The sequence below is a fragment of the Eretmochelys imbricata genome, chromosome 7, assembly GCF_965152235.1.
Source record: "Eretmochelys imbricata isolate rEreImb1 chromosome 7, rEreImb1.hap1, whole genome shotgun sequence".
Taxonomy (NCBI): domain Eukaryota; kingdom Metazoa; phylum Chordata; order Testudines; family Cheloniidae; genus Eretmochelys; species Eretmochelys imbricata.
Window position 1 is genome coordinate 114,625,676 of NC_135578.1, and position 20,841 is coordinate 114,646,516.

General features: G+C 39.7%; 1 protein-coding gene across 23 annotated transcripts in view; it reads right to left on the reverse strand.

Moving 5' to 3' along the window:
- TCF7L2 (transcription factor 7 like 2) overlaps positions 1–20,461 on the reverse strand; it is a 202,545-nt gene extending 182,084 nt beyond the window's left edge. For all 23 annotated transcript variants that reach the window (XM_077823131.1, XM_077823130.1, XM_077823126.1 and 20 more), the window contains exons 1-3: positions 20,209–20,461; positions 19,862–19,928; positions 19,490–19,614 (exon numbers count right to left, since the gene is read on the reverse strand). In XM_077823131.1, the coding sequence (XP_077679257.1) occupies positions 19,490–19,614; positions 19,862–19,928; positions 20,209–20,397 (381 nt within the window). In that variant the 5' untranslated portion in view covers positions 20,398–20,461. The remainder of the gene's footprint in view (positions 1–19,489; positions 19,615–19,861; positions 19,929–20,208) is intronic.
- Between the last annotated feature and the right edge of the window lie 380 nt (positions 20,462–20,841).

Genomic DNA, 20,841 nt, shown 5'->3' on the forward strand with positions numbered 1-20,841 from the left:
GCATGGAGCCTCTTCGTGCTTGGCATCTGTATGGACAGTTGTGCTCTCCCGTAGCTCCCTGAGATCCACACTGTTCCCCAATGGCTGAACCTAATGCTTCTTTTACGAGAGGTGGAGGATGCTGGGAAACTACGCTATGGGAGAACATTCTCTGCCCTCAAGCAGGATTTTCCATGTGAGTGGTTGTTCCCTTCCTCCCAGCACACACTACTGTCAAGCGTGGTGACCAGAAATCTGAGCACACAAAATGCTTAGGGAAAGATGGCATACAGGTATTCCACAGGTGGTTTTATACAGGCAAGCCATAAATAGTCCTCTATCAAAGCAGGACTAAAGCCAGCAAGCACCAAGCCACAATTAGCTACCTATGTGCATCACACAACATACAAGTTTTAGGAGAACATTACAATCTTTAAAAAATGTTCCACCTTATTTTTGTCACCCTTTGATGATAAAGCTAGGTTACAGGTGGAGGACATTCGGCTTTGCTGGACTACACTCTAACATATCAGGGATTCAGATGGAATCAATAATGAAAACATTCTGGTTTTGTGTATCTAACAAAAGTCTCTGTTTGCCCACATAGGCACCAAGCCTTAGCAAACAATAGCTGAGAGAACAATGCTACCTGTTCATGGAGGAATATTAATGGGTTTTAATTTCTGAGCACTGTGCTTTGTAAAAAGAAAAGGAGGACCTGTGGCACCTTAGAGACTAACCAATTTATTTGAGCATAAGCTTTTGTGAGCTACAGCTCACTTCATCGGATGCATTCAGTGGAAAATGCAGTGGGGAGATTTATATACACAGAGAACATGAAACAATGGGTGTTACCATACACACTGTAACAAGAGTGACACCTTTTGTAGTGATAATCAAGGTGGGCCATTTCCAGCAGTTGACAAGAACATCTGAGAAACAGTGGGGGGGGGGGGAGGGGGAGAAAAATAAACATGGGGAAACAGTTTTACCTTGTGTAATGACACATCCATTCCCAGTCTTTATTCAAGCCCAAATCAATTGTATCCAGTTTGCAAATTAATTCCAATTCAGCAGTCTCTCATTGGAGTCTGTTTTTGAGGTTTTGTTGTTGAAGAATTGCCACTTTTAGGTCTGTAATCGAGTGACCAAAGAGATTGAAGTGTTTGCCAACTGGTTTTTGAATGTTATAATTCTTGACGTCTGATTTGCGTCCCTTTATTCTTTTACGTAGAGACTGTCCAGTTTCGCCAATGTACATGGCAGAGGGGCATTGCTGGCACATGACGGCATCTATAACATTTACCCCCCACTTGTTAGTCTCTAAGATGCCACAAGTCCTCCTTTTCTTTCTGCGGATACAGACTAACACAGCTGCTACTCTGAAACCTGTGCTTTGTAATGCACTCCATCCTCCTGCAAGAACCATCTTCAAATGGCCTGTTTAGTGCCAAGTGGTTCAATGGAAACCACTGAGTGTTGTCTATAAAAGGGGGTTCTATAAAGTAGGTTCTTTTGGGAATATTTTTCCATTAGCCTGAATCCCATTCCTTGTATATAAGTCCCTTTTGATTTGAGGCAATGGAAAAATGCCTTAGGTAGGAGCCAAAGGACTTGATTTTGTCCCCACCAGAACCAATGGGAGTTGCACTATTGATTTCCATGAGAACAGTTCATGGCCAAATTCAGCAGAGAATCTAAGACAGAGGCAGACAAGTTCCCCAAAAAGTACCTGAGTGAGCCATAATGAAAAGATTATTCAGGCACTGAATTGCATAAGTGTCTTCTGTCACGAGTTCCACTGTAAAAATCAGTATTGGGGTTTCCCCTTAAACCTCTTCCAGCCTTTGCATCAGAACTCCAAGCCCCTCAAGCTCTGATAGGATCCACACTGGTGAACCCTTGGGGTCTACAGTGAGGTTTGAAATACAAGGACTTTATTTTAATTTTTGCGTGAACAAAATTTGCAAAACATTTTCTGAAGCACCTTTAAGGAGGCTTACTGTGAAAAATCTAAAGAACACCTTGAAAAATTGCAAGCCAGACTATTAAACCAGAAAATATTTTATGTACTTGTGACCATTTATGAGGTTTGCCTTTTGCTTTCTTTTCTAGCAAACTCAATAAAGATCAGCTTCACTTCAGTTTAAATTCAACTCCCCTTTCCGGCTCTCAGTGCCACAAGATTTGGGTCACAGATACTACAATGGGAGAGTTGTTTGTTTAAAGACATTTATTTCCATCACAACTTTTTTTTTTTTTTTTTTTTTTTAAGCCACTTATGGAAACACTTCCATTGGTCTTAAAGTTTGGGGGGAAAATTAAACAAAATTTAAATTTTGGACCAAATTTGAGTTTGCAGAATCCCTTCATGTTGTAAAGGTCTTTAAATGTTCTTTTCCCTTTTTAAGATGCAATTTTGCACTTAATTCCAAATTCCTACCTCCTTCCCCACCACGTCCTAGGGCCTAAATTTTGGATTTTTCTACACTTCAGCACTACTAAAACACAGCTGCACTACACCCTTTTCGGTCCTGATCCTGAACTGGTATTAGCTAGCATGCAGGCAAGGCCATGGAAGATGGTATTCCATGCACTGGTTACCTGGCCCACTCAAGCAGCCCCACTGAAAATCAACCAGACTTCTCACACGCATAGTTATTTAACTGCTTGTTTGTGTGACTGGAGCCTAATCAGGATTTTGGGAAGGTTCACCAGACATGCCAACAGCCATCTAAAAATATTAACTATGGATTGCTATGTTAAACAAATGTGCGCTCGTGTTCTATTGCACTATATGGCCATAGTGCAAACACCACACTGCACCACTGCAAAATGGGGATTGAAACCAGTGGGATTTACGGCAGTAATTTACCAACGTAAATCATGGTGTGGCAAGCCCAGACTCAGTGTGGGTGTACTGCACCAGCGTATTAGTGTCAAGTAATAAATAAATAATAATAAATCCAAGTATAGATAGGACCTCAAGGTTGTAGCATAATGCAGTCCTTTCACCCACAAACCTGCCATTGGCTATAGCGGGAGATACACAGGAAAAGACAACTGTCGGACTGGGAAACAATACAGTAATTTACTCAACCAACTGCTTGTGCTAGAAACAAAACCATCCCAACAGTTTGCAATTTACTGTGGCAATCAATTCTGTTTAAAAGTGCTATTAAACATTTCTGCTTTCCAACATGTCCCTATCATCTTCGGGGAGCTCTGTTTTTGGTGGTTAGTATAGTTCTTAAAACACTCAGCGGAGAAATATGCCCACAGTGCACCAAATTACTAGAGCTAGTTAAATATTGAGGGTGGTTTAAAAAAAAATGAACATTTTTTCCAATTCTTAATGATAGCTGGATTGAAGAATGCTCCAGCCTTTATTATTCACTATTAGCATTTAGGCAGATGGGTTTCACGCAAATGTTTGGAGGATGGTTATTCTTCATGTGAATACCTATATTCACATGCAAACAAGCGTATCTGTGCAAAAACAAGAGGGGTCACTATTCATTATTCTTTTGTTTAAAAAGTTTCAGTCACCTGACCAATACCATGCTACTTAGGAGAGCAATCACGTATCACAAAGAAGAGCAAATTGTCAGCAAACAACCCACTGGCTGAAATTTTGTTGCATAAAGTATTCAGCAAATACTGTATCCATTCGTAACCATCAACATTCGTTCTTGAACACGGAGGAGGAGGAGGGGCTGAACAGACTAAACTGATCTGATAGTTTGTTTGCAAAGATTAATTTGACCAGGTATTTATTTTTTAAATATAGCTCTTCACACTTCAGATGTCACAGACATTTTACGTAAGAGGTAAATATGATGTCTCTGACTTAAAGAGCTTACAGCCCAGCACAACAACAGAAGATGATAGCAGAGAAAGGGGTTTTTAGAACTAGAGACTGTATGAAGACCAAATGATGACTTGGAAGATTGGCAATTAATTATTTTTTTAAATAAAATTCACGCAAATGTAATTCCTTTGGACTTTAATGGTGTTACCCCTAGAATGAGTATGACCACTGAACACTGCAATACATACATGAATGAAGTTATGTAAACAAGATGATGCTATACAATCAGCACAACAAAATCAAAGTAAAGTTATGAGGTTCAGATTTTAATTTTCTTGCCTTTTATGGTGTGCTCTTATACACCTAATGTAAGAGGGAGGGGTTTGTTACCCAGACATCTGTCTTGTTTAATGGAAGTTTCACTTCTGAGGTAGCACCGGACACCAGGACACACTCCGAGCCTACTTAACCACCTAAAGTAGGTTCTTTTGGGACATATTTTTCCATTAGCCTGAATCCCATTCCTTGTATATAAGTCTCTTTTGATTTGAGGCAATGGAAAAATGCCTTAGGTAGGAGCCAAAGGACTTGATTTTGTCCCCACCAGAACCAATGGGAGTTGCACTATTGACTTCCATGAGAACAGTTCATGGCCAAATTCTCATCTTAGTTACTCCAGTTTAAATCTGGTGTTCATGCCACTGACTTTTGTTGAGGTCAGACTAGACTGCCGTTCTGTTCCAATACTTCAGGTTCATACAAAAATGAGTCATAATTAAACTAGAACACTAAGACAATCAAGTCACAAATGTTTAACACCATTTCTGTGTGGTTTTGCTCTGAAGAGTGACTCTGGGGGGGGGGAAATGGCACATGGAGAAGTTACCTAATGCTTATTTGTTTTCTGTTTCCATTTCAAATGTACTTAAAATGAATTTCTCCTTTTCCTCCTTCCCCAACTGTCTGCCATGCAATTTTAACCTGGGATCTAAAAATCAAGCTGGATTCTTTCCTTCTCACACACACTCACTCACACCCAGTAATAGGAGACCCTGAAATACAAATTTTGGCCTCAATTAGACCTGTGCAACCCCAGAGTCTTCAGACTATGCCCTTAATTATGCCTGTGGGTTTGCACGGGTGTAACTGACACACCCTGCAATTGAAATTTAACAAACCATTCAGCTAATTGACAAAGAAGGAACAGAATCCAATTCACTCTCTTCATCAGTGCTGGCTCTGGAGAGTTACTGGAGCAAGCAGCACTAAAAATAGATTTTACAAGGTATTTAGGCACCTGAAGATGGAGACAAGCGCCTAGTGGGATTTTCAAAAGCACCTGGGCTCCTAATTCCCATTGAAATCAGGGCCACTGCAGGGGACTCAAGCATTGGTCTCTCTTGCTCTCTGCCTGTGGTAGTTTCATTTCCTGAGGACTGAAATGTTTTAGTCCAAACAAATATACTTTGGCTTAATATAGGAGTATCTGGGTGAAATTTAATGGCCTATGACATACAGGAAGGTCAGACTAGATTTGATGGTCCTTTCTGGTCTTCAACTCTGTGCAACCTTTAAAAATCTGACCCAAGTTAGCAGATGCTGAATGGCACAGAGAACAGACGTGTCATGTAATAAGGTTTCATTTTTACAGTGCTGTTCTTCAGATAGGACTGTACTTTAACATGACTGCAGGAAGTCAAGATGACAAACATTTGCCCCTTGTTCTCAGCATCTCTTTTGTATACCTTTGGTCCTTCCTCCCCCTCACTCTCACTTCTCTGAAAAAAAAGGCAGCCTCCATATTTACCCCCACGATTACATACTTAGGCCGTGATCCTGCTAACATCTATACTTGTGCTTAACGTTACCCATGTGAGCAATCCCACTGGGTATTCAGGTGAGTAAAGTTAAACACATCTGTGAGTCTTTGCAGGATTGGGACCACACATGAGAGATGAATTCCCCTGAAGAGAAGCATCTTATTTATCTTAAAACTACTTATTGCCACACATTAAAAAAAAAAAAAAATCTCCAAAACAGGCAGGAAAGCAAGACTGTGAAAAAACACTGATCACGCTAGTTGATGTAGTAGGGGCTCTGCTGGACTGAATCCCCATCTGAATTGCAACCAATGGCTGCTTTTACAGGATGCGTAACATGTGCTTTGCAACTGAATGACGAACCGTAAAAAAATCAAATAAAAGCTTTTTGCTGTCGTCACAAACTACAGGACCACATCTCAAGCAGTTTATGAATAAAAGACGTCCGCTTTCTCCTTCCATATCTAACTGGAGCCATGGCATTGATTGCAGATGCACATATTGTGATTTGTTACTAGGTTTTAAATGACCGTAGTAATCCACAGCAAAGGGAAGGCTATTCAATAACCAAATATAAGATATCAAGTTACTCTGAGTGATGCAGAATTACTACAGTACACATGTAATTGAAGAAGACATCCATTACAGAGAAATTATCAGATTATAAAATACGAGGGATTGGGTGCAGGAAAGCAGCATTAATAGAGGCCAGTAAATTGCAACAGGTATATCCAAATAAATGCCATTTTTTGATAATTGGACCCATGCATATTGAGGACTTTCAGGCTGGCAGGCACATCAAAACTGGCTTATGGAGTAGCACAAGTTTTAGACTAAATTATATCATCCATCTTCTGTATAAGTAAGTATAAATTCTACTACTTGTCATGACAACGAGTGAGCAAATGAACACGATTACCAGGATCACCTATTCCCTGCATGGAATTCCAAAGGAAATTCCCCTTGTGCGTACTTCACTTTGGAAATGTTAAAATCTCTAGATTCATATTACCAAAGGCATAGACAAGCAGAGCGCTACAAAAGTGAAGGAAAAAACCATCTGCTTTGAGATGAACTGCATTCAGAAAACCAGGCACGATCCTTTCCCAGGGGACGGAGCAGCTGGTTTTGCACTGAGAAGTTGCACATGAGCAAGTTTTCACAACTTTTTGATGCAAAAAAGCTGCCTTTGCTCAAAATAACAAATCTGATTTTGCTAAGAAATGGGTCCAGGTCTGCCTAAAAACTGGTCCATTTCCAATGGAAAATGGCCAGATTTTGCTTAATAAAACCCCTGAATATATATATTAGTCAGTTTCTTTTCGGGGAAATTAGAGTATTTTCCGGTTTCCAAATAAATGTGACAAGTGTCTTATTTCAAGAAATTCTGGACTTAATTACCAGTATTCTGCTCTCCTCTACTTGAAGGTGTACTTAGGCCCTGATCTGATCTAGATCCTGGAATGTAGTAATCAAATACTTTAGCAACCCAACCTTTATTCATGTGAATAATTCCAATGACTTTATCTCACATGAGAAATCCCATTAAAGTAAGAGAGGCAAGATTGGACCCTTTGTTCCCCAACTTCCTTGGGGATGCCCCCAAATCTCCCGCAGCTCCCAAAAAAAAATGCACCATGGAAAAGGCTGTATTATCTCTTCCTGGGAATCTCTGAAGAGCTGGGAGGGGGAGGGAAAGTGTGTGCCCACTCTATTCCCACCCAGCCTGGCTAGCCTCCACTCCCCCTCTCCTGGAAGTGGGATTTAAAGTTGGGGGAACAGGGTTACAGAGCAAGAGAGAGGACAAAGGTTTTTTTCTATATAGGTTCACCTATGTATTTGGGGACAATGATGGAAGAAGGGGGAAAGATTGGGTTATTTGAGTTACACAGCGCCCAAAAGCAGTATCACATACATAATTAGAAAAAGATCTCTAGCCTAGAGAGATTACGAACTACAATGGCAGATCCCTACATGATTTTTAAAAAGGCTCTGTGGAAGCTCAAGCTAAAGCAGTCACAACAGATAAAATGCGAACGGGGAATATATCTGCATCACTTATGCATTTAGGGCAGAATTTTCAAAAGTCACTAAGCGAGTTAGGGTATGCCAACAGTACAGCACCTACAGCCGTAGCGCATAGACACGTCCTACATCAGCAGAAGGGTTTTCCCCCCATACATGTAATTAAGCCACCTCTCTGAGAGGCAGTAGATAGGTCGATGGAAGAATTCCATCGGCGGAAGAATTCTTCCGCCGGCCTAGACGCATTTACAGTGGGGATTAGGTCAACCCAACTACGTCGCACAGGGTGTGAAATTTTTCACAGCCCTAAGCAACCATTGCTAGGTCAATTCATTCTTAGGTGCAGGCCTAACTTAACTTCCACTGACTTTTAATCTTTTCTTCCTATTACTAACATTCACATTGCTGAATAAGCTATCCATTCTCCACATGTGTCTGTACAGTGCCTGACACAATGGAGCCCGGATTGAGGCCTCGGTACTACAGTAATACAAACAATGATTAAAAAACAATCTGTAACAAATTATATGACTTGTTCCCAAGACCCAACCTCATGCAGCCTATAGACCTTCTCCCAATGAGATCAATAGCAAAACTCCAGACTGACTAGATGAAAAACTTTAAGGGACTAGCCCCACCACTAGTGTCATTCATGCAAACAGTCCTTGCTCCTACAAGCAAGAAGTCCTATTAAAGCTAATGGGACTGTTTGCAAGAGTCAGAAATTGCAGCATTGGGTCTAAAATGATGCATATTGATGAAGAAATATGTTTGTTCCTAAAGCAAAGCAGAGGCAAATTTCAGTCACTATCACCCTAGTATGGTATATCAGTCCAATTAGAATACCAATGCAAGATAAAGCATAATGCCTGGAATTGTCACTAGAGGAAAAAAACAACTCTTGGGTTCATATAAAACAAGGACAATTTAATGATGAGTAGTCGAAAATGTGGCCACACACGCACACACTCCTTCACATACACAGAAGCAGTTCATCAAAAGTGAATCACAGAGAGAAAGATGAATTTGACCCCTTTATCCCCTGTCCTTTATAAAAGCTGCCACTCAGTAAATGGAGATTGCTCTAATTACTGTGACAATTCTGCACCCCGTTCAAACAACTTTTGTGTTCTGGACAGGTTTCTCTGCGAGTTTGAAATTCTTGGCCTGAGAACCACTCTTGTCTAAAAGAGGTTTCTCGTTCCAAGCACAGAATGCAACATTAACAAGTTGTTCCTCTTTTCAGCTCATTTTCATTCTCCTCTTTTCCAACTGCCCGATTCAGAGCTTAATGGAAACTTGTCGAATCTTTTCTTCCCACAAACCCTGTAGAGCCCCAAAGCAATCTGTGCACAGGGTAACCACAGGAATCTCATATTGTCAATTAAAATTGGATAGACACCTGATAACAAAGTATACATTCTAGAATAATATATATTACATACATAAACGCAGACATGCACATGTAACCAGGCAGATAATCACATTACGAACATATTAACAAAGCTGTAATGATTCCAAATTCCATTTTCGTTCATCCAATTCCACTTTTGGTCTAGTTTTCATAGACATTCACATTTTTTAAAAATGAGTTGAAGTTAAACACAAAATACACTTAACTGCCACGAGTAAGCAACAGTTAATGTCAAGGCAAAAGATACAGTACCCCCAAAAAATGAATAAATAAATTAGACCATCAAATATGGGATGCCTATGGATTATGAAGATATATTGTCCTTATGCAGATAAACAACCTTTAGGGGGCAATGTATTTTTCTTTATATAGTTATATTTTTGGCTACTACAGAAGTTATGTGCTTGGCTAACTCCCATAAAAAACATGACTTCTCTGTCCAACACCCCTGTTTCTTGTATAGATACAAAAATCTCTTAGCTCTATTTTGGGGGGAAATATAGGGAGGGCTTGGGCGAAGGGGAGAAGTAAACTAAAATCCTCAGTTTAAAACAAAAACCACACACAACAACTTGGCATCCAGACATGGAACAATAATTCATACCTCTAGGCAGACACATATGGAGAAAAGAATCTCTCCTCTACTTCTCAAGGCAAACAAAAAGGTAGCCACTCTGGCTACCAACTTATTCTTCTGATATGTTCGTTCAAGGTTAAATCTTCTCATGGGATTCTTTATCCAAGTAAATATTTAAACATACAAACCACCCACAACCTTTCAATAGTCCTTTGTTGAGTCTGGGAGCTCACCAATGCAGCTATCTATATGTAATGCTGCACATAAACCCTATCCCATGCATTCTCAAACTGGGGGTTGTGGTCACAAGGTGGTTCCATGTGGGTCCCGAGCTGTCAGCTCTGTGGGTCTGACAGCCCTGACCCCCCATTAATTATACCCCCCCCCGGGTTATAATGTATAAGGGGGGAATCACACTCAGAGGCTTGCTGCGTGAAAGGGGACACCAATACAAAATGTTTGAAAACCACTGCCCTATCTATACCTGTAATGTGGCACTGGTTTAACTACATCAATTTTAAATTGGTCTAATTCAGCCAAAGCAAGCCTGTAATGTAGATGATCTTAAGCCAATTTAACCCTTGCTTATCTATATAACAGGTTTCAGAGTAACAGCCGTGTTAGTCTGTATTCGCAAAAAGAATACAATCTATATAAGTTATTGATCCAAGCTAAACCAATTTAAGCAGGAGTTAAACTAGTTCAATAACAACTTCATTAGGGATTTGCACCAGTTCAACTAGACAGGCTTTTAAAACAGATTTAGTTACTTGTCCCTAGTATAGACATGGCCATATCCTAGAACAACTGATCTGATATAAACTGGGGGAGCTGTCGACTCACATGGGTGCTGGACCCTTTCTTTTGTGGCTGTGAAGAATCTCTTAAAAGTTGGAGGCGTTTTGTTTCTATCGTTTGTTTCTAAAATTCAAACTCACACATGCCAAAACGTTGTACTCTGCAGTATTTTCAATTTGGTATTTTTCTAAGGAGCCCTCTATTTTGGGGAGTTCAACTGCAGCACCACAGTGGAACTGAAAGACAGATCAGGATTTTGTTTTTTATAGCACCTTTCACACCCTAGGCACTCTAGAGAGCTTTACAAAGCAGTAAGTTAGACACTGGTAAGCAGAGACTGTGTAGTCAAACATGGCAGCCATTATGCACTCAACAGTACTTCCCACAGAGCCTTGGGCATTAAAATCATCTGTTTTACTGAGTAGAGGAAACTGTTAGCCAGGACACAAGGATTATTTCATACCCATTTAAAAAAAAATGCCATGGGATCTTTAACATCCACATGGACAGGCATCTAAGAATTTGATTTAAATGTCTGACCATATGCATTAAAGAATTCAGCACCCTAAGCATCTGACAACAAAGAGAAACTATCCACAGATCTTCTCTTGACCTTGCACTTCCTTCAGCAAGAAGCAAAAACATTTTAACAACGCAAATCTATTTTTCCTCTCACCAAGGCCTACTTGTCTCCTATAATTTCCATCATTTACTGTCATTAATTTTTTTTCCTCAAACTAAAACCAGCAGCTTGTGAGTCAGAGAACAATCATTAACTTTTACAACTTCCATACAAATCCACCTACTCACACCGGAAAGGCAGTATTGACTGGCAAGGTGGCCTCAAAGCAGGCCCTGCAATCACTGGGAGCCTTCCATGGGGTGAGAGGATCATGGGTCTCGATGTACCATGATTGCAGAATCACACCCCAATAGTTGTTTTATACCTGTAGGAATCTAAAATATTAAAAATCAATGACCAGACACTATAGGAAGGGTCATTCATTTGGAAAAAAAAAAATCCTTCTCCCGCTTTTCGCAAAACTTTCAAGTCAGGTCAGGACATACAGGGCATGATCCAAAGCCTGTTGAAATCAATGGGAGACTTTCCACTGATCTCAGTGGTCTCTGAATCAGGCAGAGGGAAGACAGTCTTCCATTAATAACTGCAAGAGAGATAAGTGTTTTTTGTAACAGAAAGCTGTTCAAGATGAACTGTACTGTACAGATTATGGGTTTCATGCCATATTGCTCCTTAAGCCAGGAAGTCCCACTGAAGTTGATGGGGCTTCTGGGTGAATAAGAAATGCAGAACTCACTACAGCTTTCCCAGCATACTCCAAACTAGAATGCAAAGACATTCTCTACCACTACATTTCTCATTAAAAAGTGGCTTAGCGTCATTTTAAAGTGTCCAATCATTACCAGTTCATTTACGAACAACTCTAAGACTACTCATAATGACTTAATTGAAATTTATCTGGCTGTCATGTGTGAATCCCATTGTTATTCAGTATTTCTAAAACACCTCAAGTGAAGCCACGCAGTACCCCCTGCATTTGGTTTAAGGAAACTTTAAATTGATTAGAACAAAATTACTGATGTTTTTAGTGCATCATAATTGGCACAGCAAGCCGAAACCCAGTTATCCTCTCAGTCAGTATTTACAGCGTTACTCTTGCCCATTCATTCTGCATTTTCTTTGGGAATCTGGCTGTACCCTACATCTGCAATTCATTGACTTTACAATTTACCACATGTTGAGATGGAGAGGTCTCAGCTCCATTTGAATCACTGCACAAATATGCAAGTGATTTATCGTTTTAAAACCGAAGACTGCAAAAGAACGACTCCACTTTTCCTGAACATTACTCCTTCTGGCAGCCCATGAACAATTACAGTTCGTACTAATTAAGCCCTGTAAATGTGCTGTGCCCTGCTAATGCCTACCAGGCCTCAAATTTACTTTCATGAAGCCAAACTTTAGCTAGCAACTTAACTCATTCAGCACTGGCCCAACCGGCTGCCTGTGTATGACCCCAAGAAGAATAAGGGTCAAGGCTTTAGCCTGCCTAAAACAAAAGAATAAACTAGAATGGATTAAATTGCCAGCATGGAATTAGATGAGGAGGGAGGGGTGAAGTATCCTGCGAAATGAAAAAACATCACTGTTGATAACCTGTTAAAAAGGTACTACCAGACCATCTTTGTAATGTGGTGTTAAGGGATCCATATTTATCCCCAGAGGCTAATAAGTTACAGCATTCCATTGACTAGGAAAATGCATAAAGCCTTCAACTAAACTACCTGTACATTTATTTGTGGAAAGTACAATGACAGCCCCCCCCCCTTTTTTTTTTTAATAAAAGTCAGGATTTACATGATTTGTAGAAGAAACCCATATGGAGAACAAGAGTCAATTTCTCAGTCTTTTTCTCCCCCACTCTCCCAGCTTGTCCCCTGCTATCTGGTATCTGGATGTGACAGTAATCTATGGTGATGTTGAAATCAAGAAACTGCTATAGAAATTAAAATTAGATTAATACCTAAGCACAGTTTATTAATCATGTTGTCTAGTTTAAAACACACACAGCACACAGGCAAGAGAGAAGCACTTAAATTTTAACTGCCCACTCCAGGAAAGCATGTTTAATCAAGAGTGAGCTGTGAACAACAAGCTTTACTGAGTGAAGAAAATGTTTTTCCCTGTCCCCCAAGACTTTCTTGACACTTAAGAATCAGTCCCTAGCTCCCCAACTTCCCCTTCAGTCATTCACCCAAATATGTTTTTTCAAGTCTGTAATATTTCTCTCTACACTTTAGCATTCTTTCTTAGTCATCTAATAACCCTCCCCTGGTCTCTGGATTCTCTACACTTCCTCAGATATAGTTTTCTTATCCCAAACACTACTTCCAGTCTCCTTCCCCCACCCCCCCACCCCCGACACTTTCCTCCCTGCAAACTCAGATTTTTCCTTCTGGAAGCACATAAAACCTTTTTCATCCAACTATTGTTTCGAAGCTGACAATGTTAACTGCTGTACTCTGTGTGTGTTTTCACAGAATGTAGCTTTTTACTGAAGTCCTATCCAAACATCTTTAAAAAAAACCAGGCTAATAATACACATTTCCAAGATGCATTTAACTTGTGCATTAATCCTGGCATGCGATTTTTCTTTTTCCAGCTCGTTGGTACATCAATAAATTAAAGGGCAGATCCAGGTATCAAGTTTCTTTAAGTATTCTGGGAAATATTTTGTTGGGTTGGTATCTAGATACACTACACAATACTGTCAGTGTGTTCATAAAGGATGCAAGCTGTAGTAACTTTTAATTTGGCTGTCTGCATTGTTTAGAATTGCTCTTGAATTTTTCTGCACTACAAGTGTTAATTATAAACTTAACTATATCCTACGTAAACAGCAAAAACACAAACCTGCAGTTAGGAGGAGGAGTGCAATATTCTTAGCTTTTTGGGGTTTTCATGATTTCCACCCCCACCCCCCAATCTCTCATTGCTTATAATTAGTGAAAGAAATTTGACCCACTGCCAGTGTCTGTGGACCTTGGATATTATAAGGCCAGCGTGGCGTCAAATATCTTAACATTCATAAGTGTTATAGGCTGTAAATAAACCCTGTGGATTTATGACCCTGTGCTGCTTGCCAGCAAATGACTGTGGCACATTTCTTTCAGCAGACCTGTCGAGGTGCAAGTTTGCCTTTGGTTGTAAAATTAACCATTTCCTTCACAAACGTGCCCAATTATGAACCCAAGTTTAAGGCTTACTTGCATATTTACAGTAATTAGTACCTGAAGAAAAACAAACACACACACACACACCTCTAAACTTCTCTCTAACCCTACAAACAACACCACGAAACAAAAGTTCTCACAACAGTTACAGTGAAGGGGTGATAATATCCTATTCATGTACAAACCATGGGGAAAAAAATGTGTACATACACAAGCAAACACTTGTTTTGAAGTTGAGAGGGGCGAGGAGATGGGGGGAAGAACCATATTATTTCTTGCCTGCTTCTGTCTGCACAAGAATCTCCTCCCTTCCCCCCACTATAATGTCATCTACTTCCTGTGTAGGAGAGCATTTGCTAAATCCAGGTTGTCTCATGCTTAACTGCCAATAATCCAACTTCCACATAACTCCAAGACAGCTGGGAAAAGGTCCTCAGAGTTTTAGTCATGGCATAGAAACTCACATCCACCCAAAAAATCTGCAGCTGTCCTTTCTCTACAAGGCATTTTTAATCTGATTTTGAAACCCAGTCATGAAAATCTGACAAATGTAAAACACTTTTTCACCTGAACTCTGGTTTACAATCTTCAGTGAAAGCTGCACCATATTGTTTAACTGACTAACCGACATATTTTTGTGTTTGCAGAAAACAAAAAGCAAAATAAAAAACAGAGAGAAAAGAATAGAAAAAAAAAATCCAACACCAGTAATGTATGAATACATTCAAAACCTGGAAAGGCATCTACTGTAATTTTTCAAGTACAGATCAGCCACCGGTGCACCTATTAAAAGGTTCAATTTCTAAAGCAAATATTATTTTTAATGAAGTGCAGTACTGCAATTATCCAGTACACTCAAGTAACAGTACTGCATTATATTGTTTTGCAAGCTCCCAGGAACATGAAACTTTGCTATAACTATTTTTCATAGCCCCTTCAGAGAGAAGCTGGCTGACCAACCAATGCTGAATTTTCCCTAAAATGAAATCATATCAGGGACATTCAGATTCTTTATGGAAAAAAAATTAACAGAATCCAAACTATTTACCATTGTATACCTCCACCAATAATTCACTCTGCTGTAGAATTAGCAATCTATCTACTTAAGCATTCAGAAGTTTCATATTGTACGTTCCAACCAATTTATACCACAGGACCATCAATTCTTATATAACAGCATGTTCCTACACAATTCCAGAAACTTTATTAAAAACATGTCCATTAAAAAAAGAGAGAGTGAATAATGCACATCACTGAATGCTAAGTATCATAGAGCACTAAAGTGCTGACATATTAAGTTATATCTACATTATTAAACTAGTTGGTGGATGTTAATACCATAATCCATATTGCAGACATTAAACTGCAACCATTAAGATTAGTACAGAATTAATACTGTCATATCGAAACTGAAATCTTAACATGCCTAGCCATAAATATTTCTGAAGGAGATGAAAAACAATTAGCATAAATACCAAAAGAAGAGCAAGAACACCTGTTCTTTTTCAGTACCAATAAGCATTTTATTGTTCTCTATTTAAAATGTAATGACCTGTGTAATTACAGTAATATTACATTGTATTGCAGGGGGCTTGGAATGTCACACTTTGAAAAGTGTTGTCAAAACAATTCAAGGAGGGGAAAAAGGACCACCATTAACCCTTCACACTTCAGTGTCTACCTCTTTTGTATTAAAAAGGATTATGTTTGATTCAGTAGATAAAGGAAAACATCCATTTTTCAAGTCTGTTATTTTTTTTTTTAAAGTTTCCTTTACTGAACGTAAAACCTTAGTGAATGGGCTGCTCTCATATTTTGCTGTGCCAAGCATTCAAAATTCACAAATGAACACAAGATGCTGCCTTATGTGCAATCTAGTAACAAATCTCTCACTTGGAAAGCAAACAATTTAGGGCAAAGGAAGATACAACAGCACTGATAAAAATATGAAAAATCTGCTGGTAAATATTCTTCACAAAATATTTCTATTTGCTGGTTGAAAACATTAACTAAAACACTAGATGCAGGATTCAAATTAAATACAACTTCTCTGTTTTTAAACTTTGAAATGAAAACAATTTCTTTTATTATTCCTAATAGCCAGCTACCACAGTCCCTCTTCAAATATATGAGACAGAGATTCTCAGATACATTACTTCATTCCTATTTGACTAGATCTCTCCTTAATGCGTATCTGTATTCTTAAAAGCCATCCACATTACTCTATCAAAGACAAAATTAACATTATACAGACAAATCTTTGTCATTTTAAAATAAAATTATTACTCTCAAGCTTTATGGAGTCTTCAACAATTAAAGCATTATTCTTGAGATAATGTATTATTCATCATAAGCAGATTTAATGATACTTCATAATTCTTTACGTTCTTAAAACAGAAAAGAAGAAATCAGTGTTCCTAGGAGTTTGCTTTTGAACAGACAGCTGCAGATACATTTACAATTAACAAAAATTCTGCTAAACCAAAGTTAACAAACAAACCACAGCAGCAGCAGCAACAAAAAAGAAAAAAAAATATGTTCCACAACTACACCTTTTTACCTTATACTCTCTGAAAATTTAAAGGCTAGGGTATTAGAAGTCTACACAATATGTATTTTTTTATATATTAAATAATAACTATGCAGAATTTTCTATACATTTCCAACTTGCATTTAAAACTAAAATCTAGCAGGTTTGGGATTCAAAGCTGGTTTAGTAGATGTCAAGAATACACCTAGAACATACAGTATGTCAGACAACATCTATCCTTCCTAATCTTTAAATTATTCTGCTTTCAGGCCTAAATGAACAACTTTAATTTTTTCAGCCCATAATTAAGTGGTAAGCAAACACGGAGACATACAGAATGTAAAAGAAAAAAGGTTAAGGTATGAAAAGGTTTGTGGTTCCTGATGTGCAAATAATAAAATTGCCTATTGAGAATGGAAATATCCCTTTTAGAATCCATCTGATAACACACTACAAGGCCACCTGCTATGTCAACAATAAAATAACATGTAATCTTTTCTACAATATCTTTAATTCATACAAACAGAACATTCTTATGAAGGCCTTTTTTAAATGTAGGGAGAAGGGGAGGAATATATCCTTTAAAGGGAACTACTAAATGATCCATATCTTTAGGTTCTAATGAGAAAAAAGAAGGTGGCAAATAAATGTAATAATGGTGGCAAAAGGTGGCAAATAAATGTCTGTTGTCACAAAAATATTTTTGGAAAAAGATCAGAAGAGAAAAACCAAATGTGAGACCTCAATTAAGCTAACTATTCTTGAAATACTGAAATGCATTTTAAGTTTTTAAAAAACTACAATAGAAAACTATTTGGAACAAAGTAATTTGGGGGGAATACTCTGAGATCTTGAACTGAATTTGATTTTATTTTTTTTAAAAAAAAAAAGCCATGCACACACAAAACACATACATAACCATATCTGAAGCAAAATATAATGCATTCTGCCCATGCTTTTCCCCTCCCCAGTCATTAAAATTACAAACCCCAATCATTAAAATTACAAACTGCAGTCACCCTCTTCCACTGTCTTAGAAATCATGGCGCTTGAAAAGCAGCCTTACAAGATAATAACCATAATAAAATAACTAAAACACTATCACATCCTTAAATACCTGCAAAACTAGGAAAATATTTTTTTCATATTTCTATTCCTCTATATTTACTAATCTAGGTTGCTAGTGCCACTTTACTGAGTGAAAACAAGCCTGACCTGACGTTTAATATTTTAACGCTTTGAAACACTTGTAGATCTGATAAACTGGAATCGTCCAAGACTTAATCCATTAGCACAGATTCAACATCTACTGAACAGTAGATCTGTTATTTCAAATTGCTCTCTCACGTTACAAAAAATGTGTAAACAGATACATGGTGATGGTGGGGGACCCTGCAGATTTAAAAGCACCTAAAGAATGCAAAATGACAACCTGGCAAGTGTAAACAAACACTTCTTAGCATTTTGTACTCCCCATAGGGTTACCATTCATAATTAAAAAACTCTCCTTTTAAAAAAAAAATTAGTCTTGATGTGTGTTACATAGGGGTATACAGCAGTTAATGATACTACAAGCCATCAAAGGAGAGAGAGCAGCAAGAGACAAACCTACCGCCATCAAACCCCAAAGTTTAATAGACCACCACTATGTGAACTACAATTACTTCCCTCCTTCTTCTCCTCCATACACACACACACACACACACAAACACACTTTTACCCAGAAAATCTAACCCTTTATCCACACACTCACATATATTTTCAGGAAGGTTATTATTTTTAGAATGCACTTCCAAGTGGGGGGTTGTTTAATTTATTCTTTTTTTTTTTTTTTTAAAGGCAGTTTCTGTTTATTGTATCAGTCCTGGTCTGTGCTCTGCTCTAACTCCTTTCAGGACTCAGCTTAGCCACACACAAATAAAGAAAGAACTCCTTCAGGTCTTTCTCCCATTGCAAAATAAGGGCTGTGTGTCTAGCTCGGAGTAAGGATGGGCTTTTTCTGTGAGTGTTCAAGAGATGGATTCATCTCCCTGATCAAGGTTTGTTCAGTTTAAAAGACTCAAGCATGTGAGTTTGCAATTAAATGTCAATAAGACCCCCCCCCCCGCAAAAAAAAAGTGTAAATGAACTTGCCATAAACACAAAGAGAGAGAAATTGCTGAACCAAAGTGAAAAGGCCAGACAACTTGCAATGGATTTTTTTTTAAAGTTTCTAGTCTTTACAAAACAGGATAAGAGAGAAACTATATAACTTGGTGACTGCTAATACAGTACATCAGTATTTGAGGGAGCTTTTGCAGCAAGGAAAGGGTTAAGGGGGAGGTTAAAAAAAGGAGGGGGAAGAGACCAAGACGCCACTGAAGAGGGCAGAAGAAAACAGATCATTCACCATGGAAAATAAAGAGTTTTGTAGAAATCAGATTTGAGATTCAGCTGATGAGAAAAGAAACCAAAACACAGCCTGGGATTTATTTTAATTTTATTTTATTTTGAGGAAGGAAGAATCGAGAGGGGAAAAGACCTCCACGCGAATCTGAAAGTTTTTTTTAAAAAAAGCAAAAAGAAAAAAATATGGCGAAGTGTAAACAAATCCCATTCTGCAAAAGCCATAAAAGTTTGGAAAGTTTCTGACTGGCGGGAGGGGGGGCGGGGAGGACATGCAGGAGGCATCGGGGGCTTCGCGATGGGGGTGGGGGGGGGGAAGAGGAAGGAAATGTACAATGCTAGCAGTGAACGATGGTTTAATAAACAGAGAGAGAGAGGTATATGCGCCACTTACTGTTCTTGCAGTTGGAGAGAGCGATCCATTGGGGAGGTACGGGCTGGTCAGGTCGGGGATCATTATAAAAGGATAACCAGGGTATGGTGGGCCCTTAAACAACCCTCCATCTTGCCTTTTCGCAGCTAACATGGCGGGGCAGAAAGAGAGAGAGGGGGGGTGAAAAGGGGGGATAAAAAGAGAGGGGGGGGAAAACTTTGTTTAGAAAGTGTCTCTGCCCCCCCCCCCTCCGCCCCGCCAGGCAAAGTTGGGCGACCAGCACAGCAGCGCGCAGCTGGGGCCGCCCTGGGCTTGCTTCGGCAGGTCGCCCCGCGGAGCTGGGGGGCTCCTCGCTTGGGGGGCGGGGTGGGAGGGGGGGGGCGAGGTACTCACCTTCTTCTAAACTTTCCCTCGATTTATCTCTGAAAGTTTCGGACCTAGGCGGAGGCCGCCTCTCCGCCTGGGAGCACGGGGGGGGGGGGGGAGGAAAGATGGGGACACACACACACAAAAAGGTGGATGGGGGGGGGAGAGAGAGAGAAACAGAGTTACAAGTTTGTGCAATGGAGGAAACTTAAAGCCAAACATTGTAGCGCCATCGCAACACTCCCCCCCCCCCCCTCCGCAAGTTTTGTTTTAGGATTAGCCCCATAACACAGTTGCAAAGCAAAGCCCCCCACCTCCGCCTGCCCCCTAAGCCAAGGCCGGGGGGGGGGGTGATTTTGGGTTCCCCTCCTTACCTCCGAGTCTGAGGAGCTGTTTTGATTCGTTTCCGATTCATTGACCAGGGAGGACTTGACATCCGCTAAATCCCGCTCTGCCGAGGAGTTGTCGGAGATCTTCTCCTCCTGCTCCCCTTCGTCTTTGAAAGAGATCAGCTCATCGTTGGCCCCCAAGTCGTCTCCTCCACCGCCGTTCAGCTGCGGCATTTTCCTGCCGGCTCACCCCACCGGCAGCAATTTTGCAAAAAGGGAAAGGGGGGGGGGGAAGAAAGGAAAAAGTTTTGCACCGGGGGGGGAAAAAAAGTCCAAGGTGAAGGGGTTGTTTTCTTCTTCTTCTTCTTCTTCTTCTTCTCTCTTTCCTCCTGGGGAGGGGAAAAAGAAGGAGGAGGAGGAGGGGAGGGAAATGTCTTTCCTTTCCTCTCTGCACCAGTGACTTTGGGTTTCTTCTTCTCCTTCTTCTGGATTTTTTCCCCCCCCTCTCTCTCTCTCTTCCTTCCTTCCTTCCAGGGAGCTGATCAACGTGCCAAGGGCGCACAAACCCCTCACACCCAACGTGAGAATAATAATAATAATTAAACAAAAATTAGACTGGGGGGGGTTATTGTTTTAAAAAAAATACAAACAAACCAAAGGAGAAGTCAGCTGGAGAGG